General features: G+C 45.5%; 1 protein-coding gene across 3 annotated transcripts in view; it reads right to left on the reverse strand.

Annotated features, from left to right (window-relative positions):
• DIS3L2 (DIS3 like 3'-5' exoribonuclease 2) overlaps nucleotides 1–12,153 on the reverse strand; it is a 190,738-nt gene that overhangs the window by 68,520 nt on the left and 110,065 nt on the right. For all 3 annotated transcript variants that reach the window (XM_082056350.1, XM_082056352.1, XM_082056351.1), the window contains 2 exons: nucleotides 9,331–9,443; nucleotides 2,111–2,218 (listed from right to left, as the gene is read on the reverse strand). In XM_082056350.1, coding sequence (XP_081912476.1) covers nucleotides 2,111–2,218; nucleotides 9,331–9,443 — 221 coding nt within the window. The remainder of the gene's footprint in view (nucleotides 1–2,110; nucleotides 2,219–9,330; nucleotides 9,444–12,153) is intronic.

Raw genomic sequence — 12,153 nt, forward strand, 5'->3', positions numbered from 1 at the left:
AACGCCTCTGCCCTTGGAAAATCCTCTCAGATCATGTCACACTATCCCACTGGAGTCCATTGAGCTTTGTGGAGTGCTGCACAGGCAATATTTTGTTGTGCTTATGGAAAACTAGAAGATAAAAACTTCAGAACCGAAAAGCAATAGAAACAAGAAAGTGCCTGTCTCCCAGAAAGGGCTGAGCCTGGCATTATTTTTTTAAAAGAAACAAGAATTAAAAACCCCAACAACTTATCAATAGTCACATTCAAGTGAGGAATCTGCATGGCTTTTCCTTGGGAGATGCATTAGCTCTAGACTTATTTGCTTTGGAACAGCAACAGCGGCGGCTCAGAGCCGGTCCCACCTCCTGCGGTGCAGTTGGGCTCCGCTTTGCAAGCCCAAGGTTACGACGCTGCTGCGCACACGGGGTGCAACCAAGCGCCCTTCAGCCCCGTCCGTCCCCCACCGAGGAATGTCCAGTCCTTGGTGTCAGCGTTCTCATGGCTCTCCACCACCGGCTGAGGTTCAAAGGCCACGTGGGGGCCTTTGACACACCTCCCTTTCACCCAGCAGAGCCTGGAGAGCAGGTGATCCTGTTTACACTGCGATTAGGCTAGAGTGACACCTAGAAACACAGGAGACACATTCTGTCCCAGCTCACAGATAAGCTCTGACAAGAATGACCTGCTGGGCAAAAACCCTACAACTGCTTTTCCTCTTGGACGGAGTAAATTCTTCTCCAGCCCTCACCCGATTTTCAAATCAAGTGACCTCCACTCTGATTGCAGCCCCGAAAGGCTCCTAGAAGAAGCAGTTTGCCCAGATGGCCGTAGGCAGTTTGCTTTCCAAGGGCACAGCTCCTGCAGGGATCAGCTCCCTGGGCAGGTGAAAGGCAGATGCTGCAGCTCCTCCATTTCCTCACTGGTCAGACGGGGTTGGTCTGAACACTGTTTGAAAAGCAAATAATGTATATATTGCAGGGGACGAGACATAAGATTTAATTAAAAGCTTATTTTAATTAAGACTTGACTATTAGCTGTTCAAAGACCACTCAGAGTCAATAAAAGGCCCACCAAGTAGCTACTATTAAAAGGCCCTGTGAGCAATCACGCTGTCGCTATAGGAAGTGAAACGCTTTTCACAGTGAACAAATAAAACTCACCTTGGTGCCAGAGCAGGGACTTGCTGGAGTAATGGAGACATAGGACTGCAACTCTATTTTACTAATGCACAAAACAACATTCAGTATCCTTTGGAGCAGCAGGGACAATAATAAGGAAGTAAAGTTAATCTTTGTGAAAAATTACCAAATTTGCACAGGAAATACTCTCCACAGAGAGAGTGGTGTATAAGCACAACACTGGTTAAAGAAAACCGATTCTGAGTACAAAAAGTGTACTTCTCATAGATCGGAGAGCCCTCTGGTACTGGCAGTCTTGAGCCCTCCTCCATTAGCAAGGGGACCCTGTCATCACCGAAGAGTAGAATGTCGGGGTTACAAAGTGTGGGAGAGAAGAGGCAGAGAAGCAAAGAGCTGGGGAGAGCTGGCAGGGAGCGGGGGGCAGCTTGCCATCCGCAGCCGCTCCCTGGAAACAGCACACGCAGAGGATGGAGCTGTGCCCGTGCTGAAGAGCCATCATGCTTTATTTGGATCAATGTAATTAGCAGCTCTGAAGAGGCCGAAATAGTCTGTTTTACCAGAGAGGCCACAAAGGGATACTGCCCACATCCACCGAATTGCACAACTGCCTGTGAGAGCACGGCAGGGTTGGAATCAGGGGGCAACAGCTTGTCCCACCCAAAGCATTAGCTTTGAATTGCTGCTGGAGGTATGACATTAAATGGATGGGTGACCTGGCAAGAAGCAGGCAATTCTGTTCCTGAGATTCATACAAATATTCTTCCTTTCCCCACCATGTTGCGAGATCATCCCAGTTGGAAGTTCCATGGTATCATCAGTGAGACAAGACACAGGGACAGTTCTACATCGTCCACTATTCACCGACAAGTCCTTTGCTGTCTACCTGGGTATTAAGGGGTGACATTTTTACCACTCTGTTTGCAAGAGCAAGGGACTGGACACCGAAGGAGAACTGATTAGCAGATGACTGCCTGCTATTTGAAGTACCTTGCCTTCTGGAGTCACCTTCCACACCACAGAGAACGTCAGCCTGTCTCGCATGGGATTGAGACTGCACAACTCCTCACAGAGCAGCTTGGGAAGCATCGGGATCACCTGGAAGAGAAGGGAGTCTTGGTTAGATATGGGCTTTTAGCAGAGACTTGTCTGTGGCCAAGCTTCCCTGACCAGTTGGTAAAAGACAGGCTCAACAATGCACAAAAGGAGAAAATGCGTTAAACCTTCAGGATCACATTCTCTGTGGTCGTGTCATAGCTCTGGGATGCATCACCCATGCTGGAGCTACATCACGTGGGGAACAGCATGCTGGCACAGAACCAGTAACTCAGGTCCTCTGAAAGGAGAGGCAGACACGGCTGAGGCCACCAGCACTCGCATCAGCCCCATCCCTCAATGACACTGGAGGGAGCCGTCAGTCTCTAACCTGGGAATCATTCCCAGCGCTCCCCTCGGAGAACAGAATGCTGGAGCATCCTGGAGCATCCTGCACCCTTGGTTACACAAACACTTCACTCTGCAGCTTCTACAGTCACAAAATTTGGTCGCTTTTACCCTTCTTCCCCGCTGCCATTTTGACACTGGGAAGAACAAGGAAGGCTCAGCACATCAGGAAACTTGATGCTGAAGAAACATGGTCCTGGCAGTCGGGAGCTGAAGAGCCTGGATTTGGGAACTGTCTCTTCCTTTGCCACTGACGGCTGTGTAACCAGGCAAGTAATGCAAGTTTGCTCCCTGCAAAGCAAAACTGAAACTCCTCCCATGCATCAGCAGAATGGTGCTTGGCTTAATAAAGACTGAGCCAGGCTTTGCAGCACAGACAGGAATGTGTAGATGCAGGTGAGATAAACAAAAGCACCTGTTTTATTGCTAATGAACATGGTGTTTGCAAACAGAGAGAGAACAATTATTATTATACTATACTCAACTCTGCTTGAACAAAATGTCAGCCAGCAGAAATTTTTGGCAGGGAGTTTTTAACCTGTGTTAATTCCTTACAACCAATCAATATTTTTGCTGCTGGACACTGAATTACCAAAGCATCAGTTACACACCCAACTACAGCAACAAAGCAACAGGTTTGGAGCATATTCACACTAGAGCATATCTGAGCAGCTCCAAGTGTTTCTACCACCCCTGAGTTATTTCCCAGTAAAGATAACATTCAGCAGAGGTTTAATGAAGCAAACCCAGTTATTAGAGTTGCACGTTCTTATTTCCCTTCTCATTATTTACACTTGTGAAGAAGCAGTAACTGCCCTCAAAGAGCAACCATGATCTCCTACCTGTTTATTCTGAGTGGGGGGGTACATCCCATAAAAACACAGAGAGAAATGCTCTACTTAGTTGCCATAAAGTATGTTAGCTATTTAATTTGGTTTCTGTTTTGATTGCTCTGCTCTGCCACCTTGTAAATATAGGATCAGCAGCAAGCCAACTGGCATGCAAACCCCAGCTCTTCCAAACTTCAAGACACCAATTTGATGATTTCAGAGATAAGATTTTCTATCTGGATGCCACGGGAACAACCGTTCTTCAAAACAGTAAGAAAAGTCAGTCTCAGGTGTCCATTTTCTCCTCAAGTGCACATATTTCTTATTTCCCGTTTGCTTTGAAGGAAAGACTCTTAAAATATTTAATCACATTTGTGGTTTGGCATCAGAGGATGGCCATAAATCCATCCTAATTACAGTGCATATTAATGCCAAAAGGTTAACTGTACGGTCTGCGGCTGTCAAGGAGTCGCTCACAACACGAATCAGCAGCACTGGTTCGGCTGGAAGGTCACGGGGGCACAGATTACGATAAGCTGTTTCCCGCAACACAAAGGCCGTCAACTCTGTTATTCCATTTGTGAACAGTACATTAACAATACTGGTACGTTCATAACTCACAGATCCAGTACGTGAGCTCTGCCATGCTGCCTGGAAGGACCCGCACCACGGGGTTATAAATTCAGCGTGTGTGGTGCCAACCCATACCAGAAAGGAGAGAAAATAGCTTTTATAGACTATCGGAAATCCCTGTCTGCCCAGGATCGCCCATGGCCACCGTGAGACCCTGAAGTTCAGGTCACAGTGAACAAAGTGCTGCTGCCGTGTCCTTTTTCACCCAAATGAAAAGCTGCAGTTCCTAGCTCGCCCCTCTCTCCCTCCCTCTGTGATTGATTATCTGATAATGGTCTGTACTTATTGAATATTTTTGTGCCTTAGCGCATCCTCTTTCCCTTCGCATCTCCTGAAGCAATAACAGTCTGCTAGAAAAATGCCTACATGAAACATGAAAGCCCATCCGGGAAGAACAGCCCGAATGAAACAACAGGATGCTTGTTTTAAGTGTACTTGAGCAGGATTAATATCGGATTCAAGAGGCTATAATTCTATGGAAGGGCTTTCAATGATGTGAAACACAAGCAAAGCTTTAACTCAGATCATAATTACGGCACTAAACATTCACCAAGCAATTAGCTGTAACAAACTTACTGTTAAATAGAGAAGCATCAACCCACATTACTCTTGTTTTACAGGAGAGAAACTTTAGGCAAAGTAACTTAACACAACCCATGGAGGAAGAAGACTCACAGGAGGGCAGGAATTCAATCAACCTTTTCCTGGGCTCAGCAAATACACACATAACACAAGACAATGTGACCTTGCATTGAAGGTATTTTGGCTTTATCTACCTTCCCGAAGCAAAAGAAACCTGTTTTCAACATCATGACAGTCTTGGATAACTGCCTCCTCCTGCTTTAACATCACGATTCCTCTTCACACTCTACACAGAGAATCAACTGTCACAGAGGACAGAAGTTTAAGCATGAATTCCCTTTTTCCTTAACATAACACAGTCACAGGCTGAAAGGATTCTTAGTAGTTTCGAGCCCGGCACTTAACATAAAAAGATGTCACCATTGTGTCACACTTGGAGAGCAAGATGTTTCAGGAGTTATCCCAGGGGGTGCCCAGAAGGAACTTCTGCAATAGGATTACCTCCACCTCTTTCTCAAGGAGACCGAGGATAAGAGGAGATTTCCCTAAGCACATCTTCAATGCCCAGATTTGCAAAATATCAGGGTTGCATAGCATCCCCTCAAACAATCCCGAGGTTGCCCGGCATCTTTTAAATGCTTTGCCCTTCCTGTGACCATCTGCCACGAGACAGCAGCGTCTGCCAGGTGCCCTGGAGTGCCAGGGCACGCAGAAATCCAGCTAACGAAGCCCTGCCGAGGAGATCACCTCCAGTTTGCTCTCCCCAGCAAGCTGCGACGGGTGTGACTATGTTGGGGATCACATCATTCAGCTTGATTTTACTGCAGGTGGAAATGGAGTCACCTGGGCTTATACTGGGATCGTAACACTGGAACAGGGGTGTGTATAAACTCAGTTGGCTCTAGAAATGCGGTTGGAGAGATGCAGCACGGCTAGGGAAAAAGCTTTCACAATGGAAACCTTTTCTAATGAATGTATCATAGAAACCGCGGCTGAAGAAAGGCTTGGGTGGTGAGAGCTTGTCTGGCTTTCATCCCTCTCTATCAGTCAGACTAATAAAAGACATCACCTCTCCCCACAAGCCCAGCAGGGCCCAAGAGATCCCGAAAAGGGCACTTCTTTGAGTGAAAGGCTGATACCCACAATGCTCATAGAATCACAGAACAATGTTTCATAGAATAACAGAACAGTTTGGGTTGGAAAGGACCTTCAAAGCTCCCCCAGTGCCCCCCCTGCCATGAGCAGGGACATCTTCACCAGCTCAGGTTGCTCAGAGCCCCGTCCAGCCTGGCCTGGGATGTCTCCAGGGATGGGGCATCCATCACTTCTCTGGGCAACCTGTTGCAGTGTTTTACTACCCTCATTGTAAAAAAATTTCTTCCTCATGTCTTCCTACACATCATTGTCCTGGGGTTATAGAACACGTGGGCCTGTAACCACGGCCAGTCACATCGCTTAGCAGTTGGCTCCTCTGCATGCTGGAATCTCTTCGGACATGGGAAGATCTCACCTCCTGCTTGTAAGAGCCCTTGGCTTGGTTTTGTTTTGCCTCTTTGGCTGATAAAGTCCTTCCAGAAACCAAATCAAGTTTCCAGCCTCAGACTCATTCCTAGGGAGCCGGGCAGTGGGAGGGAACACACACATATTGGGATGATAAAACTCCCCATCGCCCTTAAAACCAGAGCCATCTGCTGCAGGTTCAGAGTGGGTTTGCCAGGGTGGCTCTCACCAATGGACTCGCTGGAGCCAGTTTCCAAGGAAGGAACGGATAGCAAAAATCAGTCAAAGAAAAGGGAAATGGGAACAAACTCCGGTTAGGAAAGCCCCTTATTTTCACACCCCCATTCTGCCGGCGCCCTGCTTTGGCTACCGGTTCAGCTGAGTGCCGGGTGACCCCTTCTCCCACCACCGGTGCGATGGGGAGGGACGGTATTAACCGAGAGTTTCCATCAGCTGCTCTCCCCAGAGCTGGGAGGAGGACACCGAGGTCCAACAATGGGGTGGGCTCAGCAAACCTCTTGCTTACACACTAAAAGATACTCAAAGGAAATAGGCAATTTGTTTGTGAGCCAAGATTTCTGCTCAAGGCTTGTATCAACACTTCCATGAATTCACATGTCGAGCAACTCTTTGTTACTCAGCCTGAGATTATCAAAACATCAACACCCTGACAACCTGCTGGTGTCAAAAGTGAATGTCTCGAAGTCCTTGGACTCAATGTGAAGATTGGCTTACAGTTCCGATCTTTGATCTCCAGTATAAAATAGGACCGGTAAAATATTTCAGGGATTTATGGCTGACCTCTCACTCGAGCTGCTTCACACCTAAAATAACACTATAAGATGTGCCAAAAAAGAGGAAACTGTTTATGTTTTCTTGCTTCTAAAAACCTGATACACTCCTATTTCAAAAAACTTTTGACTTTTATTAAGTAGACTGCTAGCAATTATACAATAACTCCCCTTCTGGAAACATGGTTTGGGAAAATTAAATATGTGGCTTTATTTAACTTCTTTGGGAGGATTAGTATGGTGCTAACCTCTAGCAGAATCACAGCTGTCTTAGGAAACAGTTCCATCAAAGGGAAGCATATTTTCTACAAGAGTCAGTCTACCATCTTGTATCAGACAGCCTGGCTGCTTTCCTTTGCCCATTCCCTATCTCCTTTTCATCTCTTGTAATTAAAACATTGACCATTTCATCATCTAACCTACTTTGCACTCTTAAATTATATGTTCTGCAGGGCAGAAGTGTGGGTAAAACACTAATCCTGACTGCTGGGCAAAGGTAGTTGAAGAGCAATTGAAGATTATGGGCAATAGATATGTTTGCATCGTACACGACTCACTGGTAGTGTTGGTGGGAAAAAGTACTTTGAAAGAAAATTCAACAAGCTTTTTGAATTCAACCCCCTTCTCATGAAATGTTTCCTTTCTATATGAAATTCTTCCTTTGCCCTTTAAATAAAAAAATAGTCACATGCTTTCAAACCACAGTATTCTAACTTGGAAATACTTGCTGGACTCCAGCTTTGCTGTCCCGCAGTGACACCCCCCGAGCTATGGCCGCTGAGCTGTGCGTCAGAGGGGGAGTAGAGCATTGCAGAAGATGAGGGCTTATCCCTGGGGAGGCTGCGGGACTGGGAAGGCTCTGGTGCCAGAACTGCTGTTCCCATTGCTTCCCACCCCTGGAGAACAGTAAGACACTGGTACCTGGTGTCTTCCAGCACGGCCAGTCCTTGTACCTGTGAGCTGCTGGGCTGGTGGCCACTGACCCAACTGGGGCACTTCTGCATCACTATCATCGTTACTCCAAGCAACCCATACCCACAGAGACCTAAAATCCACCAGAAGACCCCCCTGAAGCTACGACTTGCTGTTTCTACCCAAGAAAAGTTATGGAACAGCTACTAAAAGTTAACAGCGTGACATCAAACCACTAATCCAATTTCAATAGCATAAAAATAAATCATTTTATCATATGGAACAAGCATCATTACAAGACCCTCCTCAGATAGCAACTCTGTGAGCACCCAGGAAGGGAGGGGAAGAATCCTCCTTAATCCTAAGTAGTGACTAGGATATGTTTATTTATTATACAAAACACGTGCTGTCATCTGGGAAAGGGCTGCAGAGACATGGACTCCAGCCTGACTGAATGAGAGTGTGGGGAGAGGCAAAGTAACCTGCTCCGATGAGACTGCCTCAGCACTCCTCTTCATGCGGCTGATGCCTCAGGCCAACGCAGGACACTGACAGCCAAGCTTCCCCGCACGCTCAGCACCAGCAGGATCTGATGGGCTAGGAAACGTTCCTGCACATTCAACTGAAAATGACACAGGCACAGAAAAAACCTGGATGCTTCCTTTCCATTAACATTAAAATTGAACCTGTTCACTTTTAAAGTGTGGAAGTCAACTTTAAACTTGACTTGAATGTTTGATTCCATTACACTAACATTTGAACAATTTCAAATGTCTTTTCACTACATGATGACATAAGTCACCATCCCTGGAGGTGTTTAAAAGGCGTTTAGATGAGGTTCTTAGTGACATGGGCTAGTGCCAGAGTTAGGTTAGGTTATGGTTGGACTCGACGATCCTGAGGCTCTCTTCCAACTGAAATGATTCTATGATTCTGTTCTATGATTCTATAATTTCTCCAGCATTTGGGATACCCAGATAAAAATCTGTGAAATACTGTTGTACCTCAAGATGTGAGATCACACGGGGTGCTTTACACCCTACTCTGCTATGCACCCACTTCTGGAAGGGATTAGCTAGTACCATTGCACCGAAGATAAAGACAAACCTCTCCACCTCCACCACCAGATGTATGAATTTCAAGCTCTCAACAGTGGAGCAAACGAGCCAGCTCACATCTGTCATGTTTATCTCTATCTATGGAGCTCTGGGCCCTGAACTAACTCCAGATTAGCAGAGCCCCATTCACATGGAGCTGCTCCTGAGCTGGCAAGTCCTGGCACAGCCGGGTCTGGGCCCACAGGCACAGGGTCAGGAATTGCTGCATCTCCCCGTGCTCTCTCCATAAGCTGCAAGGTAGCCAGCAGCTCTTGTGTTTGCATTACTTTACTCATTTCTATAGGTTTGCTGCAATAACAGCTGGATTTTTATTGCAGGCATCTGAAAACAAACTTTTAAAATGAATTAGTGGTAAACGGAAGACACAGTTATCAGACGAAAAAAGGAAAAGTCGCCCTTACCTTCTGCACTAGATACACACTGGTTGCTCTTTCACTCGCTACTTTATCCAGTGCTGTTTCTTCCAGTACAAAGTAGCTGACATCCGCGATGTGAACACCCACTTCGAAGTTGCCTGAAATTGCACGAGAAGCCAGTAAGCTGCAGGTAGAAATGAAACGCTGACACGTTTAACTCTGACCCCTCTCCCACTACTACCATAGCCTTTTACCTTATGCTTAGACCTCTACAAAAATGATTCTTCTTTCCCCTCTTCCATCTGATACAAAAACTGTGGTCTCTCAGCACACTAGCAAACTCACTGTTGGTACAACATCCGAGTCAATACACACACGGGTGAACCCTCAGCACAGCGGTGGGCATGTGAAAGCCCTTAAAAACCATGTGGAGAAGTCTTTCCAACCAGGAGCTTGTAATAGTGAGCCCAGTCCTCATCCCTTTGCTGTCAGACAACAGTAAGCAAGAAATATGGGATCCCACCTTAGAAGCAGACAGACAATGCAGGACACGGGTTCCCAGGTGTGGAGCATCAGGTCACACACACCTTTGGGTTCTCAGAGCTGCACTTGTTTCCACTCCACCCTGGTTGAGCCCAAATTGCTGCTGGTGACCCGCGAACTCTTCAATGACTTTGGACCAGAAGTGCAGCTTTCCACAAACAGAATATTCCCACTGTTATTCTGCCTTCCCTTCAGATCAGGCCATTTATCCTTTAATTAGAGCCCAGTCTAGATATATCTTAATTCAAAAGTTAGGCTAGAGAGGAGTACTACTGAGGTTTATCATGAGGTTTTAGCAATCATTTGGATTTGGAAGTAGTAATCGCCCTCAGCTTTGGAAGTAATTAGTACCTTGGTCCAAGAAATTCTGGTTTGCTAATCCTCAAAGCAGCCTATTGACCTTTGTTTTCTCTGGAAGGACTAGACTAGATTTGAGGTGCTTATTTGTAGAATAGTTCTAAGTGCAGCGGGTTCCTAATTATAACATTTGGTTCTGTAGAGGAATTCACTAACTTCTTGGTATCTATAAATATTTTTTCTTTAATTTTTTTAAAAAGACAATGTAATAAGATACCACGCGGGTGACAATCCTGTTTGTTTATACACCTTGCAGAGAATATTATCAAAGCATTTCTCTAGAGTGCCACTTTTTTGACGGATAAATGGTTCATAGCTGCCATTGTTATGCAGCACATCTGTGCCCATGGGATGGGTATCGGTGCTGGATCTCAGCAGAGTGGGAATGGAAACGTAGACAGGTGAAGAGGAGACATGAGAAGGTTCGAGTTCCTATTAGAACTACCCAGCCCCCTGTGTCCCAGCTGGGAGTTCAGACAAGTGAGCACCAACCCGCCCTGTGCAAGCGTTTGAATGCGGAACAATTTAAACTTAGCTTTACTAAGCCACGCTTGCACGGCACTTTGAGTACGTAAAGTATTATCCCGCATTCTGAGCTGCACTTGACTGAGCACAGATGTAAAGGTGACAGAAAAGCACATGGAAAGTGGGGGTGCTGGGGTTTAGATTCGTCCACATAACCTACAGTCGCTGGAGGGTCCTGCAGAGAGTAAATACGACAGCAGCAGGGGGAGAGGGCAATAATCCCATCACACACCAAGGGACAAATTCCACCACTCGTTAGGAAGCTGGGAGAAACGGCTGCAGATTAAATGGTTCACCTCAGAAAGCTGCCTACAGCTGTGTTGTGATATTATCACATGCCTGGAAAGCCGCTCTACATGGATTAGGCATCCAAGCCTGAAACTACTTAGACAGTAAGTCTTAGACCAACAGTTCAACCAACAGGTCTAATATTACATGCACTCGAAGCCAACACACTCAAAAGGTAAAAAAATATTGAATACTTTGAAGTCAATATTGTAATGTATTGACCCTGCAGGCAAATATTGACGAAAGGAAAAGGAGAGAGGGTCATTACATCATGTCTTTAATGGTACTTTAATTCAATATGTGCACTGTTACATATATGAACTTTTCGTCCTCGGTAGAAAATCGACAAACCAAGAAAGATCTCATTGCATGAGATAATAAAACATGGAGTCAGCCAACGAAAACACATTGAGCGGAGTTAAATTTCATTCAGGTTTCCCACCAGAGCTTCTAAAAGCTGGGGTCAGCATGAGCCCCCTGCTTTTGAACTTTTAATGGAAATTCTATCTAAATATTTTCTTACATACATTGACATAATGCAAACTGGCAGCTCTTGGGTTTGTCTTGCTCAAGTATGAATCACTCTATCTCCATCACCCCCAAAACATTCAGACCAAGAGAACTTGAAGATATAGCGTAACGATCAACCAATCTGACTTCTCTCAAATCTCTGCGTTTGAATGTATTAGACAAAACACCAGCCTAAGCCTGCACAGAAATACCTGCCTACTGCTCTCTCCTGATTCATTTGCTGATTAAAACGGAAGAGATTTGTGGATAGATAGATACTATTCACCAGGATTCTCTTCCAGGTCTGCAGTTTTTCTAGTCTCATTAGTTTTTATAACAAAGTCACAAAAGGAAAATTTCACATTGTAACTCCTGTGTTATTTCCCAAGGAAAAAAGAAATTGTGGCCTGAATGAAAGAAAAGACAGTTAAACCAGCACTCATTTATTGAAAAAGTCTTGTCAGAGAGCAGAGAAAAAGGGGAAAGGGTGGACACCACATGGACCACACACCATAGACTGCTGCACATGGTTTACTCCACCTTCATTTTGATGAAGAAATCTACTTTTCCAGCAAACAGAAGCTTCAAGTCTTGGCATGTAGCTCTCCATCATGATACACTTTATAACCTACATTTCTTACAGAA

The sequence above is a fragment of the Streptopelia decaocto genome (genome assembly GCF_964273445.1).
Source record: "Streptopelia decaocto genome assembly, chromosome: 6".
Classification (NCBI taxonomy): Eukaryota; Metazoa; Chordata; class Aves; order Columbiformes; family Columbidae; genus Streptopelia; species Streptopelia decaocto.